At 37.7% G+C, this 21,475-nt stretch overlaps 1 protein-coding gene across 2 annotated transcripts in view; it reads right to left on the bottom strand.

Moving 5' to 3' along the window:
- LOC306655005 (attractin-like) overlaps positions 1–21,475 on the bottom strand; it is a 121,867-nt gene that overhangs the window by 42,345 nt on the left and 58,047 nt on the right. For both annotated transcript variants that reach the window (XM_079129139.1, XM_079129140.1), the window contains exons 12-19: positions 18,516–18,606; positions 17,669–17,912; positions 16,036–16,219; positions 14,768–14,922; positions 13,472–13,556; positions 4,322–4,542; positions 2,130–2,251; positions 1,092–1,230 (exon numbers count right to left, since the gene is read on the bottom strand). In XM_079129139.1, coding sequence (XP_078985265.1) covers positions 1,092–1,230; positions 2,130–2,251; positions 4,322–4,542; positions 13,472–13,556; positions 14,768–14,922; positions 16,036–16,219; positions 17,669–17,912; positions 18,516–18,606 — 1,241 coding nt within the window. The remainder of the gene's footprint in view (positions 1–1,091; positions 1,231–2,129; positions 2,252–4,321; positions 4,543–13,471; positions 13,557–14,767; positions 14,923–16,035; positions 16,220–17,668; positions 17,913–18,515; positions 18,607–21,475) is intronic.

Below are 21,475 nucleotides of genomic sequence, written 5' to 3'. Positions count from 1 at the left end.
TATAAGAGATAAAAAAACAAGTTTGTCAATCATATTTATTGGATCTCAAGAAGCATATTCTGAGGTCAACTCTCCTGTTACTTGGACAAAAACCCATTTGGTGTCAATGCTAGATTGGTACCAGCTCTTTTAGAAGAACAATTAGAAATAAGACTAAATCCTAAGTGGAGAGCAGACAGATGAATATGCACATTGGAAAAGTGGAGTACAGAACTGCAAACATGGAAATGGGTTGGGAATGAATAAATCTAGTCTCCAAATGCTGCACTGTTTTCATATCATTGAGTACAAATTAAAATGAAGACCCACCCCAGGCCTGTACCAGAACATGCCTTTGGGCAAGATCCCCAGGTGTTTTGCTATACATGAATACCTGAGACTCAGAACAAGAGTGGAAGAACAAGAAGCCCATTCTGCAAGCTGAATTGCATTCCTCAAAGGATATTCAAAAGGGCCCTGGTCCACCTCAAGTGGCCTGCTCATGCCTCAGCTATTGCATAGTGCCACACAACTTCCCCTTCCTGGATATCAGCTTGGAGCGAATACATCACAGGGGTTCAGTCCCAGCTGGCTGCATCCAAAGTCATCATCCTAAACCTCAGGATGCCGTCAACAGGTACTCAGGACTGGAGGTCACCTCGAAGTTGGGGCTAACATAGAAATCCTCTTCTCCCTCTGCTCAGAGAAGCCCCTGAAGAGGTGCCAACAACCAGATCCCCCTGTTCAGTAACGCTCTTCCATACAGTGCCCAGAAGACTGGCAGCTGAGACTACGGAGTTCTAGTCCCAGGTTATCACAGCCAGGTGGGTATGAGGGGAAGAAGCGTTTCACTGACACAAATCCAGACTATCATTCCACTCTCCAGAGGAGCAGATAATGATTGACTTTACATCAAAGAACAGCTGGAGTAAATACTCAAGACCTGCATTTTAGTTAAAAAAACTAACAAACAAATAAACATAACACTGGGGGTAGGGATGAATAGATAGAATAGATTCCTCCTCTCTGCTAGGGCTCAACCCAGTTTGGACAAGAATGGGGGAGCAGGCCAAAGTTCTGGACCCATACTCCAGGTGCCCTGTAAGACTTACCAGGCAGGGCGATGCACTCCTGATTCCGGGGGTCCCACTGGCACCTCTGGTCCAGGTCACAGCTCCTGCAACTCGTCTTCTTGTTACAGTAGTACATAGGGTTATCCTTGGGGCAATTCTCATACCTAGAAATGGAGATCTAGAACACAGGACATATACATAGAGATAACTCATGGTGGTGACCAACAGGATACTAAAGACAACCAAATCTAATTGAAGAAGCAATAAACAAATAAACAAAGAGAGAAATAAAATGCAGATGGAGCATTTCCATGGTGGAAATACTATTGTAGAGATGTCTTTAACTGGCAAGGAAGCAGCCTACTCTTTAAAATAGCATCCCTTAACCTGCTCATTGGTGAAATGAGGGTGTGGAACGCACTGCTTTCCAAATGCCTTTCACAGTCTAAAAGTTTACTTATAAAGAGCACTAAACTAACAACGACAAAAAAAAGTCTTATAAAGTATAAGAGCTAGGTCATCTTATCTTTTTCAGTCTTAGTATAACCTAAATTTTAAAACTCTGTATGGTGAGCACTGAAATTATGCTGAGCCAAGATACAACATTTAGACAAAAAGAATTTGCAAAGTCTATCAATTCCCCAATTCAATATGGACCACGACACACCTGCCTCAAGCCCAAGCTTTCTCCCAAGACCTCGCACAGGTGGAGTGAGCTCATTGTTATAAGCCTCAGACCAAGGACCAGGTATTTAACCACAGCTACACCCAGGGACAATTGTCCTCAGATAGCAGTTCTGCCTTCTTCTAAGTCACCACACACAAATTCCTGGGGCTACTGAGACCCCTGAATCAGGATTTATTTAGCATCCTTTCCTAAAAGAAAATCTGGTCTATAAGAAAATCCAAATCTATATCCCATTAAAAAACTTCAACCCAGCTATTATATATGATTTTAATGCACTAATAAAAAAAAATATTGAAAAAAACCAATCTGGGCCATTATTTATGTCATACATTCAACCTATACCTAAACACAGTTAGGATATTTCTATCCTCTGAGAGATGACGTCTGACCTGGTCTTCCATACAGCTGAGATGACTAGGGACACAATGGTCATTGCACCAGTGGCAGTCATTGGTGTTGGCCGTGCAGCTATAACAATCTGTGTGCTGGTCACAACTGTCTTGGTCAAGAGCTAGGAAGAGAAAAAATATCAACTGTGACAGTTTCTGTTAAGCACAATCTGAGACAGATTTAAAAAAAAAAAAAAAAACCCTAACAATGGCTGGGAAGTAAAACAAACACTGAAACTGGAAGCAAAATATATTGGGATGTTCAGGTTAAATAGGACTTAGAAAAAGACAATCTGAAGAAAGATTTTTTTTTTTTTTTACTAAAAAAAATATCAAACAGGAAGTGAAAAGCAAAGAAGTTAATTTAACAAGTCTAAGATTAAATAGAAATAAGATCTGGGTCTCTGGGTAATTTCATTCCCAAGAAGAAACCAACTAACAATAAAATAAACACTAGAAGCTGGGCATGGTTGTGCACACCTGTAATCCCAGCAGCTCAGGAGGCTGAGAGGAGGATCTTGAGTTCAAAGTCAGTCTCAGCAACAGCAAGGCACTATGCAACTCAGTGAGACCCTGTCTCTAAATAAAATGCAAAATAAAGCTGGGGATGTGGCTCAGTGGTTGAATGTCCCTGAGTTCAATCCCCAATACCCTCAATCCCCCCAAAACAATAAACACCAGAAACTGCCAAGATCCAAAGAAAGTTATGAAGGAGACCAAACCATTCCTCCCAGTTACAAATACCAAGGCTCATTTTGAGCACAGGCAGCAGGCAGTGCCCAGACCCCAAAGGAAGTGTGAGCTGAGCCATGCTGCATGTTCTACACATATACATGAATTCCAGAAAACAAGCTGCAGAACCCTGGGGTGACTGTAGACTTGTTACACTTCCTGTTGACCCCAGAAAAGAGAAGCTACACCACCACGCTGCCTCATCTGCTGAACCATCTCGTGGACATGCCACATGGTGGAACCCAGGAAAAGCCAATGGGAGGGCCCAGGGCCCACCCTCATAAAGGCCCCAGAAGTAAACCCTGAGGTTGCTCTTCCTTCTCTGATCATCATTGAAGGATTAGGGTCACCTCTGCTGAGAACAGAGTAAAATAGGAAGTTGATACTGATAATTCAATATTATTTCCCATATATATACTTGAACATTTAATTTGAACTTTAAAAAAATCTGGTTAAAAAAATAACTGTTGCACTGATTTTATCCCTTTCAGAAGACAATGAGTAATCCTACAAGGTTCTGGTAATCTTTGTTCTCCAACCATGAACTTGATTGCCTGGGTGTTCTTACTAAGGATTTATGTTTCTGCACAGATTAATTTGGAGCATCCCGGGAAAATAAAACTGCTTCTCTCCATCATAATGGTCACAGTAACTCGCTATGGAATTCAGCCAATATTCTTACCTGATGTGAACAAACACTTTGCAGAGGCATCCTTCTTACTTTGAAAGGACTTTCTCACACATTTATTCACTGTGTTGTTTGTGCTCTCTATGTCACAGCAAAAGGGCAAGAAGCTAAGTAGGCAGGGTGAAGAGAATAGCTTAGAAAACATGGGGGGAGCTTCCAGAAGTGGGGATCACTGCTCATCCTCAGCAACTGTCTGTCTGGCTCTCACTGCTGTCTCCAACTAGAAGAGCTAGCAAACAGTTGATAAGGACAGCGACCTGACCTCTATCTACCTACAACAGGCTCTCCTGGGCTGACCTTCCTAATCTCATCCTTAACGTCAGACCTCCACAGTCCAATATGGTAGCCAGGAATAAATTAAAAATTCAGTTCTTCAGGCACACTAGCACCTTTCCAGTGTCTGATATCCCCATGTGGCTAGTGGCTCCCAGACTTGAACAGGGCACATAACAATAGTTCCATTATCAAAACAAGTTCCACTGCATAGCACTGCCTTGGATCAACTGTAGCCAGGTCCTGGAGCTGGTGGACAAAACCTACGCCTGCCAAGAAGGACTGGTCCCTATCATTCACAGACAGCTTCTAGGAGCTACATGACATGTATAAAGATGTGTACAAACCAATTTTCAAACACCCAGAAAGACTTTGCACAAGTTATTACTAAACTAGTATTGATGAAAAGGTGAACATAAGAAGTGTACATATGCTAAGCTTCTTCATAATTCTGACAAAATGAGATTTCTAATTAAATTCTAAGTAGAGGAAAACTTACTTCTTTTGGAGAAACATTCTGATTTTAACTTTTCTGCTTGTTCTTCAGTTGCCAACTCCCAGGAGATGCACTGAGATGACCTTGTGTCCCACACACATCGGATACCAGGTCCTGCTGCCACACAAGCAGCTTTACTCTGGTGTGCTTCACACTGTTCCGAGGTGAATATGAGGATGTCGCTGAGGAGGAGACTGTTGAAACCGCCAAACACATACATGGTGCTAGGGAAAAAAGGGAGAGAATGAATTTGCTGAAAAGTTACGGTACAAATGCAAGATACACTTGTACAGACAAATTTCAGATAATTTTTAAGTATCAAAAGTTCTCTAAGAAACTATTTTTCAGGGTTTAGTAATCAGTATAATTCTCTTCTCTCTCAAATTCCACCCTTTCATCCTGACCTGTGGTAACCCAGAATAGTTTTAATAAACTACCTAAAAAACTGTACATGGAAATTTAGTACACAGTGACATCTTAAATTAATAGGGAAAAGATGGACTTTTCAATAAAAGGTATCAAGATAACTAAACATATGAAAAAGATAAAACTGAAGCCCTTTCTCACTCTATATACAAGGATAAATTTCAAATGGATCAGAGAATCACCTGGAAAAAGAAATAAGATCTAGAAGAAAGAATGGGCAAGCTTCTCTATAGCCTGAGAGTAGGAAAAACCTCCACATGACTTAAAATCCAGAAGGTGGGAGAAAATTAATATGGAGAATGCTTGAATTTTATAGAGAAAAATAGGAAAAAAGACATTAAGCATATGAAGAGAAGAGATGCTTAACCTCAGTCATAAGAGAAATTCAAACTAAAACCACACTTATATAGCATGTCTCATCTATCAGGTTTGCAAAGAAAAAGACCAGAAAAATAGGCAAGGCTGTGGGGCAACAGGCATATGCATACTCTGCTGCTGGGTTTGTAAAATAGTACAAACCTACAGAGAGGAATTTGGCAATTTCTAACAAAATTACATATTTACCTTCTGAACCTGAAATCACATTTCTAGAAATCTATCACAAAGATATAATAGCAAAAATACAAAAAGAAGTACGCACGAAGCAATTCATTAATTGATTGTTAATAATAATAGGAAAAGATTCTAATGAACCAAAATGTCCATCAATTGGGACTGTGATGAATAAACTATGATCAGTCACATGATGAAGTACTAGGCAGCTGTAAAACAGAATGAGGATATTTCTATACATCACTTAGGAAGTGATCTTCAATATATATTATATGGGCAGGGGGAAGCAATACAGAGAAAAGCATATAGAGTATGTGGTCATTAATCTACTGAGGGAAGAAGTGGATCAAACACACAAACACACAGAATTTTTTTTAAAAGAAAAATAAGAACCACACAATTTCTCTTTAAGCAGTCTTCTTAAAAGACCAATCCAGTAGCAATGAATATGACCATGACTTAGACTGTGGTATTTAAAAACCATGCTCCTTGCCCCACCCTGTAGGGATTTCAGGCCAGTCAATGTACAGAAGAGCAAAAGTCCTTCGAGTCAAGTAAACTCCTCAGGACAATAAAAGACCTTCTGTTTGAGTGGCTTAGAAATGCTCTGCAACTCCTCTGTCCTTGAGGCCTGGAGACATTATCTTATTATAATAACCTTTGGTACTAGTGGACTCTGAGAAGCAAGCAAGTTATGTGATCTGCACATGAGCAAAGCAAACTACACTATGTAACCCAGTGTAACTTGAAACGACCCTGGAATAGAGAATAAACTGGACTGGCTTTCCCACAGGAACCACTTCTTGCTCTTTGCCATCCTGTGTGCTTACCTCTTTATTAGGTCTCCCCTTAACCCTTATATGTGGACCCCAATTAACCTTTACACCACCCCAAAGTAGAACCTTTTAGAAAAAAATCTAATGTCACATCTGAATAAATGAAATCTGTAAGGTCTTCTTATACCAGAAAGAAAGACTAGAGTAGTATTGGAAAGACTCAAGAGCTACCATGAAGAGATGCTCACTGGCTGCAGAGGGGAGATGTTTGGAACTTAATAAGAACTACAATTCACCATAGCCAAGTTATGGAACTAGCCTAGATGCCTGTCAACAGACAAATGTATAAAGAAAACATGGTATATCTACACAATTGAATTTCAGTCAGTCAGATAGAAGAATGAAATTTTGTTATTTAGTGATAAATGACAACATGGAAACATCATGCCAAGTTAAATAAACCAGACTCAGAAAGACAAGGGTTGAATGTGTTATCTCATTTGTGGAAGCTAGAGAGAAGTAAGGAATAAAAAAGGCAGACTTCATGAAAACAGGAGGGTGAACAATGGAGTAAAGGAAGGGAATTGATGAGGAGGGAGGAGGGATAGAAAAGAGGAGGAACTTCAGAATGAAATTGACCAGATCGGACTGGGGATATACTCAATTGGTAGAGTGCTTGCCTGGCAAGTACAAGGCCCTGGGTTCAATCCCCAGTACTGCAAAAAAAAAAAAAAAAAAAAAAAAAAAAAAAAAAAAAAAAAATTGACCAAATTATGCTATGTGCATACATGAATATACCACAATGAATTTCACTTTTCATATATAACTATGATGCACCAATAAAAAAAAAAAAACAGATAAACTAGGGACGGAAGCACCAGTGCGGTTGGAAGCTGTGACGCTGGCGGCGGGAGGCTGAGGAGCATACATCAGAAGAAGCCAAAAGTCAGCTGGAATAGTTCCTGACTGCGATTTTAATCTTGTTTGCAATTATTTTGAAGGGGAGAAACCATCTGTATCAGCTGAATGTGTTCTTGGAAAACTTTCCCTGACATTGTCATGAGAATCAGCCGCATTATCAAGTAGACGCCTCTGAAGCAATTATCTGGAAAGAGTGGCTACTAAGTTCTAAAAATCCTAAAACAAACTCTTGTTTACACTGAAGATTCCTCTCCCCTCCTACTTCACATTTGTCAGCTTGCTACAGTCCAAGGCAAAGACAGCAGTGTTTCTGTGCATGGAGGAGAATACCAAGTGGAGTAGTATGGATCTGGAAAGAGATCCTGTGTCTTCAATGGGTCAATGGGGACTTGTGCCTTTCTTTTTTAAAACATTTTTTATTTGTTCTAATTAGTTGTATATGACAGTAGAATGCATTAGTACAACTTGTACCTTTCATGTGCTTATTAGTTCCCTTATTGTGGTGGTGACTGGATGGTGTTGAATGCTTGTCAATAAGATAAGCTATTCCTTGGTGAAATTAAGTTGATCAAATTATGTGCATGTACAAGTATGTCACAGTGAATCTCATTGTTATATTTAATTATGCACCAATAAAAATGTTTTTAAAGTAAAAAAAAAAAACAGATAAACTAGAAGGAAGAACAGTAGAGTAGAAGAAGGGTATTCGGAAGGGAGGATCAAAGTGGGGCAAATTATGTTATATGCATTTATGAATGTCAAAATGAACCCTACTATTATGTGTGACTATAATGCTCTGATAAAAACATAAACAATCATTTTTAAAAGAGGAACTACAATGGACTGAAACACATGATTATTTTTAAATCCTCGAGTTCATAATGACAAATACCTCCTGACCCCAAAGATGAAACTTCATTTGTCATGTGTGGACAATGCAAAGAAATCAGTTCACTATTTTTGAAAATTGGTAAATAAAGAGAAACAGTCACTTATGAGGTGATCTTGCCATAATCCTGAAGTGAAACTGACTGCACTAATTTGCAGGAAGTTCAGGAGAGATACTGATGTAGGTCAGATGAGGCTGGACACCTGAGGAATTAGCAGGAAGCAGGTTTATTGGCTACAGGGTCCAGAGGGACTATTGCCTGAAACTCTTTGGACCATGAGTCTAGAAATTCTTTGAACTTTACACCCACTGGTGGGGGATGGAGGGGGGCTTGGAAGTTTACATTTTTGCAGGAGTTTACATAAAAGTAATTTTTTTTCCTTTGAGTTCTCAGAAAGTGCTTTTTGTCTCATTTTTTAGAACAGTCAAAGGTTTTACATGTTTTACCACAAAAACAGGAGTAACATCATCAAGTCTGCAGTTAAACTTAGCTTTTGCAAGGCAGAGCAACAGGAAATAGGAAGTTCTAACCACACTGAGCTCTTTTGCAGAAATCTTTGCCGATATTCTGTTAACAGTAACAATTATGGTGAGGGTCTCTGGAGAAGCTTAATTAAGATGTATTGGTTGAGGAGGGAAGTCACAATAACAATATATATTTGAAAGCATGCAGATACAAGCCTCAAAATCTTGACTATAAGAAACTCTATAGGACACACAACTCAGTCTCTAGCAATAAAGGGAAACATCACAGGTGGGGAACCTGTAGATCAAGAGAAATTAAAATACATTTTATATAACACTCAGATCTTGTTTAGATGCTGATTGGAACAAATAAAACTTCATAAAAGTTATGAGACATCTTGGAAATATTAAATGGACATTGAATGATGTTAACAGATTATAATTAACTTTAAAAATATGATGTGTGTAGTGGCTGTGTTTTTAAGCCTTTAACAAAAGGGAGACAATTCTCCTTATTTGCAGATTCTGTATTTGTTAATTTTCCTCATGCTAACATTTATTTCTATCTTCAAAATCAATACTTTGCAGCACTTCATGGTCACTTGCAGGCAAGTGCATGCAGAGTGGTGGAACATTTGAGTTGACAAACATAACACGTTCCCAGCTCAGGTCAGACAAGGCGTACTCTGACTTCTTGCCTCAGCTCTCCTACTCTAACAAGTGTCCCTTTCATGGTTTACTTAGTGTCCCCTTCCTGCATTTTTGTGCTTTATGCTGGTTATTTCATTGTTTACAATGATCCCCAGTGCAGGGCTCAAGCAGTCTCCTGTTCTAAGCTGTGATGTGCCTTTATGGAGGAAATATGTGTGTTAGATAAACTTTGTTTAGGCGTGAGTCAAAGTGCTGGTGGCCATGAGCTCAATGGTAAGAAATCAACAATATTCTGTGTTTAAAGAGAAACACACATTGAACAGGGTTAATATTGGCATCAGCTGCTGCCGGTATTCTGGCCCCTCCCACACAAACCATTTTACAACCCAGATCATCAGTCTGCGAACATCCTAGCCAGCCATTGGTCCGCTCCTCAGCCAGAAAACATTCTTGGCAGTCATTGGCCCATTGTTATTAGCCCAAGAAATTCTACTACTTAAGAATAGCTCCACCACCATTCTCTCTGCCATGCACTTGGCATACCCTCTTGCTCTTTCTCACACTTTTTCTCTCCTTCTCTCTCTCCTCTTCTCTCTCTTTCTCTCTCTCTCTCTCTCTCTCTCTCTCTCTCTCTCTCTCTCTCTCTCTCTCTCTCTCTCTCTCTCTCATTTTTTTCTCTCTCATCCTGTGGGCAGACACTGCCTGTCTGCTTAGCAAAATCTCTTGCATGAGTTCACGCGTCCAGAGTGGTTTCTGGGTGCTTTCAGTTAATGTACTGGCTGATTTAGGAAAATGTTGTGATGAGAGGCTTGTAGAAACCTAAATATCCTCTAGGAGCAGAGATTCAATATTCACCAATTTCACTGTGTGCAGGACTTTATAGAACATAACCGCTGTGAATAATGAAAAGCAACTGAAATCTGAAATATTTACTTTTTTCTGGGGGAGGGTACTGGAGGTTGAACTCAGGGGCACTCAACCACTGAGCCACATCCCAGTTCTATTTTGTATTATTTATTTAGAGACAGGGTCTCACTGAGTTGCTTAGTGCTTTGCTTTTGCTGAGGCTGGCTTTGAACTCCCTATCTTCCTGCCTCAGCCTCCTGGGTCGCTGGGATTACAGGCATGCATCATTGCACCCAATGAAATATTTACTTGTGAAATTCTATTGTGCTAGAAAATTGCTTCCAAGTAATCTGAACTGGCTTAGGGTGGCCAGAAGTTGATGACTGCTAAAACTGAGTAAGGGGCACCTGGGGCTTAATTATACTATTCTCTCTACTTCTTTATATCATTCAAATTTTTACAACAAAAAGTTTTAACATCTTTTGGGGAGGAAAAGAATTTTATTTAGTTTCTGCCCACTCTTTCCTCATTATCTTGTTGTGTCTTTACTGTACATCTTTTAGATGTCTTTCAGTGAGAGAAGTCTCAGAATTGAAAGTTCTCCAAAAGTCTCACATCAAGGTTTTATGACTTTTAAATCAAGTCCAAATCTCCCTCAGGGACATGGTGATCATGTTACCATATGGGGGTTTGAGAAGGTATTTCCAGAGGCAGATCAGACCTCTACTCAGACCTTCTATGTTCTTGACTTGTTGCAGAAAAGAACTTGAGGATGAGTGAAGTCTCAGTAGCCAAGAAGGAAGCTTATTACAGAAAGTGAAGGTACACATTCTCAGAGTGTGGGTTTTGCCAGAGTAAGACATGTTTTTTTTTTTGGGGGGGGTCTCAGCTCTTTCTTTTAAAAGAAACTTTGTGAGTTGTGGGCATGGGAAGGTACTGGAGCCTGGGGAACTCAATTCTTTGCTGATGGATCTCAAGACATTTACAGTGGTCTGGTCTCTTTCAGGATCTTCTAGGTTGATCCGTTTTCTCTGATTAGCAGGTAAGGTCTGGAATGTGCCCAAATGATATATTTAAACTACATCTCCCTTTGTGTTGTCTAATCTAGAAAGACACAGCGTAAGTTAACTGTCTGTGCACATAAGCCTTAAAGCAAAACAGTTTTCATAGATGAGGGAAATGGCAGAACTTTAAGATTTATAGATTTCTTAAGAATTTGGGAGTGACAGACCAGGAAGACTTGGGAAGTAAAAGGATTAGTAACTCCATCCATGGGGCTTTTATATTTAAGCTACAGATTCTCTTGCCATCCCTCTTCTCTCCTTTCTATTTATCTTTTATTTCTTCTACACTACTTCAATTGTAGTGCACTTTAATAAAATTTCACTACTCTAGTGGTCTAGTGACTGTGTGTCTACATAAGGCTTCAATAACATGCAGAAGATAACAGAGAAGGCAGCCCTAGGTATCCACTCCCACCTGGCTGGATGTCAGGCCTTAAGAATGCAAAAAAGTAAAAGCTAGACCAGATTTATAAACTTCCAAAACTTTGAATGCATTCCCCCAAATCACAAATAAACCCAACAGTAAATAGTGGATACTTAATGGCTGCAAGTGTTTAAGCATAACCATTGAGTAATCATTGGCTGAACCCTAAGCTACCAATCTAGGGGCAAACCAGAAGAAGTCAGGCTTAACATTAAAAACAAGAAAAAACAACTGAGCAGAAAAATCAGCAATGGCACATTGCAGAAGGGAGAGAATTAAAATATGCAAAGTCCTAAATAAATAGTGACAACTCCCAGTGATGATGGTGGAGGAATCAGAATCCAGACTTATTACAATATATTATTTAAGGTGTTCCATTTTCAACAAAATGTTATAAAATATGCAAACAAAGAAAAACAAGTGGCGGGGCTGGGGAGATAGCTCAGTTGGTAGAGTGCTTGTCTTGCAAGCACAAGGCCCTGGGTTTGATCCCCAGCACTGCAAAAAAAAAAAAAAAAAAAAAAAAAAAAAAAAAAAAAAAAAGAAAAAGAAAAGAAAGAAAGAAAGAAAAGAAAAGAAAAGAAAAACAAGTGGCAAATACCCCATCTCTGAGGGGGTCTACATGTTGAATTCAGGAGAACAAGGCTTCAAAACAGCTATTATATATTTAAGGAACTAAAAGAAACTGTCTAAAGAATTAAATGAAAGCATAACATCAATGACTTAACAGAGAATAGCAATAAAGAGACATACATTATAAAGAATAATTGAAAATTCTTGAGTTGAAAATACAATAAGAAAAACAAAGTACTCAGCAACAGATCTGAACTGGCAGAGGAAAGAACAGCAAACTTAAAAAGAGATCAAGAGGTCTGGGAATGTAGTCCATGGTGGAGCAGTTATCTACCATACACAAAGCCATGGACTCCATACACAGTACTAACAACAACAACAACAACAAAAGATTAATAATGATTAATCAATACCACACTCAGAACAACTACATCAGGCAAAGCCAACTCAGAATTGCAGAGCAACACACAAGAAAGGTGAAAGTTTCTCTTTCAGCACATAAGTCCCTAAAATTAAACTGAAACCATAGCCTTCTAGTACACAGCCTCCCTCATCATCCCTTGCCCCAGCCAAGTCTGTTCCACAGTCAGATACACTTACACATCAGGCTCAAACATACCACTGGAATTACACAAGAATAAAAATAACATTATAACTCAGGTAAACCATTCCACATTTGAATTGATTTAAACTACATTTTATGGTAAGTGGTCAACTTTGCTGAGTTTGCACAAAACCCAAGAAGGTTTTAATAGAAGATTGGTCTACTTGATAGTTATCATTACTGTACTAACAGCTGACATTTAGCAAATACCTATTGTGTGCCAAACACTACATCAGGAAAACACCAGGAATGTCAAGATGAGGACAGCCGGGAACACGTAGCCACAGGCAAGGTGATACCCAACTTCCCACCGCTTTCCAAGGGAAAACCTCAAGAGGCATTTGCTAGAAAGCTTTGAGATGGAATATAATACTTCAAAATAACAAGGTAATCAAAATACTTCTGAATATCCATATGTATACACATACACACACATATCTATATATATTTATGAGGTGTAGCTGACGTAGGTGTTTTTCAGCAAGGCAGTGAAATAGAGTGTAGACTTCAGATCATCCAAGGACTACAGACTGGCCCTATATCAAGCTCTACAACCTCCCCTGCTTTATCTCTCACCTAAAGGGCCCTCTGCTTTTTTTTTTTTAATCTCTCCTTACTGTTCAGATACAGCTACTTGAAACTCAATAACCTAAGTGCCAAAAAGAATCACAGACCTAATATAGTAACATGCATGTAGCTTTTTTGTTGCCCCATTCATTCAGATACCACCAAACATAGCATGTGCCTGTGTGCTAACAATACCCGCTAAATAAACATGGCATCTGAAGCAATTCATAGTCACATCAAATACTTTAAACACCAATCAGGAAATTCATACTCTGTGAAAAACTAATTGGATGAAGGAATCCTGCAAATCATATTAGTCAACTTTCACATCTTAATATTTTATTTTGATTCCATCTAAAGCACAAGAGAAAAGAAGCAAGCACTTCTCCAATTACCTGTTATGTAAGACTGCAGAATGGCCAAATCTGTTGACATCATGGTGGAGACTAGGTCTGGGAAGCACTGACCAGCGGTCACAAGCTAGAAGCAAGAAAAACATGTTTCAGAGAGGACTGTTGTTCATAATCAACAGGAATTGAGTCTTCAAGAAAACTAACACACACACAGCCTCGTAAAACCTACCTCTCAACTCTATTAGTCACGCTGTGATTGCTGAGTAAAAACCAGCAGCAGTGGAGCAGTAGGTACAAAAGAAAGATGGGTCACATGGCAATTCCAATTAGCATCTGACACCCATGATATCACTCAAGTCTATCAATTTTACACCCCAGAATGATCTGGTTTTGGTTCTGGTTTTTGCTGTGCTGGGGATCCAACCCATGGCCTTGCACACGATAGGCAAGCACAGTTTCACTGGACTACATCCCTGGCTTACCAGAATGTTTTCTAACTTAAGCAAATTTTATATTCTACAAAGCTTACATGAGTATAATATGTGAGTTCCACAATTATTTTCTACTCCTTCCCATATTGATTTGTCCAAACTTAGTAACTACAGTAGAAAAATGTAAGTAGAAAATAAAATTTTAAAAATTAAACTTTATTGTAAATTTTTAAAGCCCTTTCCTCCATCTCCTAGATCTATTGAACTTCCTTTGTCCTGACCTATGGTAGCAACTTCCCTCTGACTGAACACCAAGGGTGCTCCTGTATCACACCACCCACGTGCTCACTGCCTCACTCTCTGGGACACTACCTAAGGAGAACTTCTTCAACCTTGACCACAATCTGCATGGCTTTCTCTTACCAGTCTCCACCCCATCTTCCTCAACATGGAGTACAAAGGCTATAACTGCCCCCACTTCCTGCCTTCCCACCTGCTTCCTTCCCCCAAACCAGCATGGCAGGATCCCTTCCTCTTCTCTCATCTCAAAGGTCCTTTTCTTGATTCAACAAGATTCCTCTCTCCTTTGGGACTCCATATCCACCTTTGGCCTTCACCACAGCATTTAAATATGCTCAAGGCTCGCAAAGGAAAGACTAGATATCTCAACTCATCCTTGAAAATTAACACTTAAGCAATTAACAAGAGTGACTTCCAAAAGAATCAAATGTAGAAGTAATGCTTTTTAATAAACGTATAACCTTAGTCAAATAAATACAAAACTACCATTTGGACCTCTTTCAAGTGACCTGACAGTTTTGAACTAGTGATATTTTTCAGTTTCTTTTTAAATGTTTCTTACATACAAAAACATTTCTGAAGAGAAAAATGGCTCTGGGAAGCTTACCAATGTCATAAGCCATGAAATCTGAAGAGAAGCATTTGGCACCGTGACTCATAGATGTGTCGTTGTGTGTATTTCCTCCAAACACCAGCATGGTTCCACTCACTATCACAGCTGTGTGCAAGTAACGGGAAAACCGGCTGTCCTTAAGAATGGTCCTTTGAGTTTATTTAAAAATAACAAATATAAGGTTAGTTTTTAAAGAACAGTTATCTATCTGCTAATGCAAACATAGCCATTTTATTAGCTTCAAACCCAAATGCAAATTCTTGCAGAATTTTCCTTACATGGAAGTAACTCTCTCAACAAACATGGAAAATCCTATGAGAATTTTGGCAAAAGATATTAAGACCCTTCAAATGTTCATAACCTCTGACACTATAATTCCACTTTCTGGGAAGAAATTATATGAAACACAGAGAGACACCTCTGCACAATACTTTACTAACAAGACAAAAGCTAGAAATCAAAAGTTCCAGTCATACAGATCAGTAGATTCACAAGATAGAGTTATTACAAAGTTACCAAAAATGATGATTTTTATGACAGGCTGAATGTAAAACCATATCAATGGGCACAGTCTCAAATATGTGAGGAAATAAAAAAAAAGGGGGGAAACATTGCTTTAAAAATTACATTATTTCATAACTCAAATTAGTTTTACATGTTAAAATGAACATACATTTTATAGGCTGACCTGTAGTTCAGCGTGAGGAGAGCTCTATCGATTAGGAAGAGCATCCTACTTGATGATTGTTTTGAATGATGCCCCCCCAAGGATGACACTTTGATCATCAAGACAAGGTTCAAAATGAATATGTCTTACTGGAGGAACAGCTCAGTAGCAGAGCACTTGCCTAGCATGTGTGAGGCCCTGAGTTCCATCTCAAACACCACCAAAGGAAAAAAAAAAAAAAAGGATATAGTCTACTTAATTATAAATAAGTGTACAAACTCAACTTATACTTTCTTCCTTAGGATTCTGAAAGAAAAAAAATTTTTACAGGTGTGTTCAGTGTATGAAAACTGAAAATCAACCCCAAAATGCCAAGTAGTTTCTAACCATCATATTACAGAATTGTAGGATAATGCAACAAAATATATACCAGCTAATTTATTACCCTATGCTTTTTCCTAATTTCTCTATATACAATGCTGAACAGAATTATCCACCAGGCCTGAAAACAAAAAAATATAGCAAATATAGTTTCCCAACAATTGCCTCTATAGAATTCACACTTCAAAGCAAAAGCTCAAGAAAAAGCACCCACCACATCTGGGTGTCCACATTGTATCTGTAGAGGTCATCTGCCAGCCGGTATTTATTGGCACTGAAAGCCTTGTAACCACCGTGGACGTACAGGGCTTTGGTCCTGTGATCATAAACACTGCTGTGGCCATAACCCCCTTGCACAAGGGCACCCTGGGTGTGCAAAATACTCCAGGTGTTCTTATCTGGAAAGGGAAAAACAGTCAAGGCATGCAGGTTCCCCTTCTTTAATACTCAACATCAAAATAGCTCAAGGATGGGGAAGGGATTTCGGGGGAACTGATGCATCTAATTTTATGTTTTTATCTTTTGAAAAATCCACCTAAAACTTGTAAAAAAAAAAAAAAAAGCCATATCCACCTAAAACTTGTAAAAAAAAAAGTCATATGGTCAAACTCCAGTCTGTTAAATGTTCTGATGTTCTAACATACTATACAGGAAAAGAATTTCATTAAATTTAAAAGCTTGAAAAGAGACAACGAAGAATAAATTGGCTATAAATGCAGATTGCAGGCACATCGATGTTTATAGAAGCCCAATTCACAATAGCTAAGTTATGGAACCAACATAGTGCCCTTCATCAGATGAATGGATAAAGAAAATGTGTTATATATACACAATAAAGTATTACTCAGCCACAAAGAAAAAGACTTCATGACATTTGCAAGTAAATGGATCGATCTGGAGACTATCATGCTAAGTGAAATAAGCCACTCCCCAAAAGCCAAAGGTAGAATGTTTCTGCTGATATGTGGAAGCTGACCCACAATAAGGGGGGAGAGGGGAAGAATGGATATTCAGTAAATTAGACAAAGGATATGAAGAGAAGAGGGGGTGGATAGGAAAAGGAAAGACAGTGGTATGAATCCAAAATAATTTTCCTATGTATATATATGAATATATCACAGTGAATCCTACAATCATGTACATCCATAAGAATGGGGTCCTAATTAGAATAAGATATATTACATGTTTGTATAATTATATCAAAATGAATTCTATTGTTATGTATAACTAAAAAGAACCAATAAAAATATGAATAAACAAAAAGCTTGAAAAGAGACAATAAAGAATAAATTGGCTATAAATGCAGAAGTTTAAAAACATTTTTTTAAATAAAAGACTCAGATTCCCCTCAAGTGAGAATTTAATTCCCTATGACCTTTAGTAATCAGTACACGTGTGTACTTTATAGACCAGATATCTCAAAATGTCAATTATAGCTGATACTCCCACTGAACAGTAACAGATAAAATAAAACTTAACCAAAGGAAAGATTACATATTAAGGGAAATTCACACTTCATTAAACCAACCACTAAAGGGCCATCTAAACTTTTTCATAATATGTTGTTTACAACTATTTTTATTTATTTTATTTGTAACACCCCAAATATTCAGTGCCTTCTTTGGCTCCTTGCAAATTGACAACAGCATGTACATGCTACAAAGGGGCATTAGTAACCTCAATTTTACTGGTCATACATCCATGTTATCTGCATTTCAAGATGACGGACTGCATCAAGGTTAGCTTGAATCTTTTCTCACAATAATATCCTAACACTATCCTAACAATAAAGGGAGAGGTTTTTAAGTTGATATTTAAAACATGTCCACTGGAAAAAATATACCTACCCAAGTCATATTCCTGAACATTGCTTATATACCCATAGAGTGGGCAGTGACCAAAGATGACCAGCATGACCACCCGGCCAGTTTTCAGTGTAACAATGTGTGCCGAGTGCCCAACCACTGCATACTGCTCCTTTGCCTTTGGGGTCAACAATACCCATGATTCATTATGAATATGAAACACTCTCAACTCATTGGTCACTTTGCCTGTTGAATCAATTTTTCCTCCATACATGTAAATTTTATCCTAGAGGGAAAAATGTAAATGGGATTAAAAAACATTAAAAATCAAATCTGAGAACAGAAAATGACCAGTTCAAAACCTCAACATTATTCTCAACTTATTAATGGACCATTCAAAGAATAATTAGGAAGAGGATGCAGAAAGGAACAAAATAAACCAGTCATACTGTATATCTCTAAAACTGTCATTTTCTTGGACAAGAGATCTTTTACAGAATAAAATGACTTGGAAAAATAAAGTTGCCTCATCCCACCACATACCTCCAAAAAGAAGGAGATGAAAATTATTATTGAGTGGCTTGGCAATTCTTAGCCAAACCTGGAATGGGCATAAATGCTAATGGATACTTTTTAATCTACAGTTTTAACTACTTGGAACCATAATCAGTAATACCTCAGTATGGTTTGATTCATTAAAACCTCTTGGGTTCAGAAAGTTGCAACTTCAATTTCCACTTACAACTTAGTCAATCTTATAACCCAACCCCAAGAGAAAGTCTGCCCCAATTAAAAAAACAACATTCAACAGCTCTTCAACTGCATAATACATAAATTAACTGAGGAAGAGTCCCGTTCCTTGCTTAGCACAGAGTGGAGGTATTTTTACCTTATATAAAGCCAAAGAATGACCGTATCTAACAACCACATTGTTCACAGAATGGTTTAGTGGAAGCCATTCCCTAGAAGCAAGGTCATACCTATAAAACAAACATCAGAGTTTTATCCAAATGACAAAACACAACATCTTGTACTCTTTTATTTGAAACAATCCAGTTTTGAGATGCTCATTAAATCTACCAAGGACAGAGGGAGGCACCTGCTACCATGGCAAATACTCCTGACCCCTGGGCCCACTAGGCACCTGAGAACTCAGGAAGGGGAGGTGGACTACGCAACACTGGGGCAAGAAGGAAATAACAGTCTGCTGAAAGCTTCTAAGGCCTCTTCTGGAAATCTCCTCTATAGTCTAAATCATTTGAAGGTTGCCTCATGCTAAAGGGACTTTAGCTGATTTTATTACAATAACTTTTTCATCATTTTACAATAAGAAACCAAAAATAGAATATTCATTATGTAAAAGAATATTACTCGAAAATGTTTAAACCTAAAAAATTATAAAAATCTAATTGATTTTATAATCATACTTTCACGAAAGCCAGGATACCATAAGAGCATTTCAATTATACTATAAATCTACATATAGACCTTTGAAATGCCAAAAAGAAAATAATTTATACTCTTGCTCTGGAAGTTATACTGATTCATGTTATTGAATTGCCATCACGCTCAGTATTTGAGAAAAAATATTTATTGCTATTATAAAAATCATACATGTTCATTATGAAGAATATCACCAATGCAAAAAAAGAACTAAACGTTTAAAACATGACTCCCCCCTAGAAATAAATATTAACAGTAAGAAGCCATCATCCCAGACATTTTCTATGCATATACACAGATCAACAGATTTATGAAATAAATTTATACAAAGAGAAAATACCTTAGATGATACTTTAAAAGTATTGATTTTAATTTTTATAGAATAGAAAAAAAGAAACCAAAGGAAAACCAGTGCTTTTGTTATACCTTGAGTAAATGTATCTTTTCTAGAAGAGTTTACATGAATAACCCAAGTTTTTAAAAAATTGTAAAAAAATTATCGTATGCAACAAGAAAATGTAAGAAATCTTTATCACAACATAATAGCAACAAAAAAAAGTCCATCAATTACTAATGGATTAACAAACTACTGTATATCTATATAATTGAGTAATTACACAGAATAAGAGATATACTCAAACAAAATGCAGAATACTGTTTTTAGAAAGACTAATAATGGAACATTTATTAACATTTTTATGTATTTTTAAAGTATAAAGAAATATATGTGAATAACTGAAACTAAAATCAGGATACTCATTTTCTTTGGGATTTTGGAGAAGCATGCAAGAGTTTTAAATGTATTAGCAATATTTTATCTTTTAACCTGAGATGTGAATGCACCATATTCATTAATTTTTCTTTACACCTTTTCTTTTGCTTTACAAAGTTTATACATGAGCTGAAGCAAATGGCAATATCTATTAATGTGAATAGCACATAAATTTGTGTTGGTTATTATTTTGTATATTTTTGGAACAACCCACATTTTTAAAAACAAAGGAAAATTTAGGTTTTAGGGTTATTTAATAATTAGTTATTAAGTAGCTAATTATTATTTTAGTTTTATTAAATAAATTGTTATCATATTAACTAGAGTTATTCACTTAAGTTTCAAAATTATACATAATTTACTTTTGGACAGGATCTGCTAACTTCCAGCTTCAAAAGTTGAAAACCTTAGCATTCACATCTTCAATCCCATTTCTTCCTCTAAGTTCTGTTGTATAATTCACACCCCGTCCATATTCATTCATTCATATTCCATTCCATAACCATAATGCCATATGTATTTGCTACTGAACCTGTACTTAAGCTGAGGCAATCTTCACAGTCCACTTATCACAACTTTTCCTTCTCAAGCTCTTTATACATAATTAACATAAACACCACTGTCAAGTGATGTTTTGTAAAAGCCACACACATGTACACTACTTTGCCTGAGTTCTTTCATGTTAAGAACATCTACATGCTAGCTTCACAGGTGAATGGCATCTTGGCTGGGTATAATGTTGGTGGCCCTGTCCTTTCTTTCCAGGCTTGCAGATGGCTACTGCCTTCAACATTGCTGGGTTTGAATGTTGCCATGGAGAAGTCTGAGGCCAGCTTGATTTTCCCTCCTTTTATGTGATTTGCTTTTCTGTCAGGAAGCCTGAAGAATTCTCCATCATTCTCATTCTCTCTCCCTCACTCTCCCTCCTTTTTCCTCTTCTTCTCTTCTTCTCTCTCTCTCTCTCTCTCTCTCTCACACACACACACACACACTCATGCACTCACACACACACACATTCTTACTACCTCTCACTATTTTTTTTAAGAAACAAGACTATATTTTCTCACAGTAGAAGTGATGCAAATTCAATCAGGAAAATGTATTTTTCAAGATGTACTGAATACCACTGTTACTCCTTTGTAGAATTCTGGTTATGGAAGGTGTTTCCTAAGGACTTACAAGGCTTCCAACCACAAACATACACATAATTTGTGTGTAAATTTAAGAGAAAAGAAATAAACACAGGAAGCACAGAATAAGTCCCTAGATGCTCCCATACACATCTCTCTCAAGTGGCACGAACGGTGCTGAGTCTACATTTTAAAGTATTTTGCTTCTCCTCAGCCAATCTGCCAGGCCAAAGCTTGTCAGAGACATGCAGATGCCTATAATATAACTAAGGTGAACTCCTAGAAGATTCTTACATTTTTTTTTTTTACAAAAGAGAAACAAATATAAAACTAGAAACATATTGATGAAATATAAGAAATTCCAAGGATTGAATAAATTCACTTCCTTCTGGGAGCCAAGTCCAAGATAACAGAATCTTCAACAACTAGTTCTAAGTCCTGGACAAGTGGGTATCTTCCACAGAAACTTCCATAACAGTATCTGGAAGCCCCAAAGACCACAGC

This window comes from Sciurus vulgaris, assembly GCF_902686455.1.
Source record: "Sciurus vulgaris genome assembly, chromosome: 2".
Taxonomy (NCBI): Eukaryota; Metazoa; Chordata; class Mammalia; order Rodentia; family Sciuridae; genus Sciurus; species Sciurus vulgaris.
This window is presented reverse-complemented; position numbering and strand designations above follow the sequence as displayed.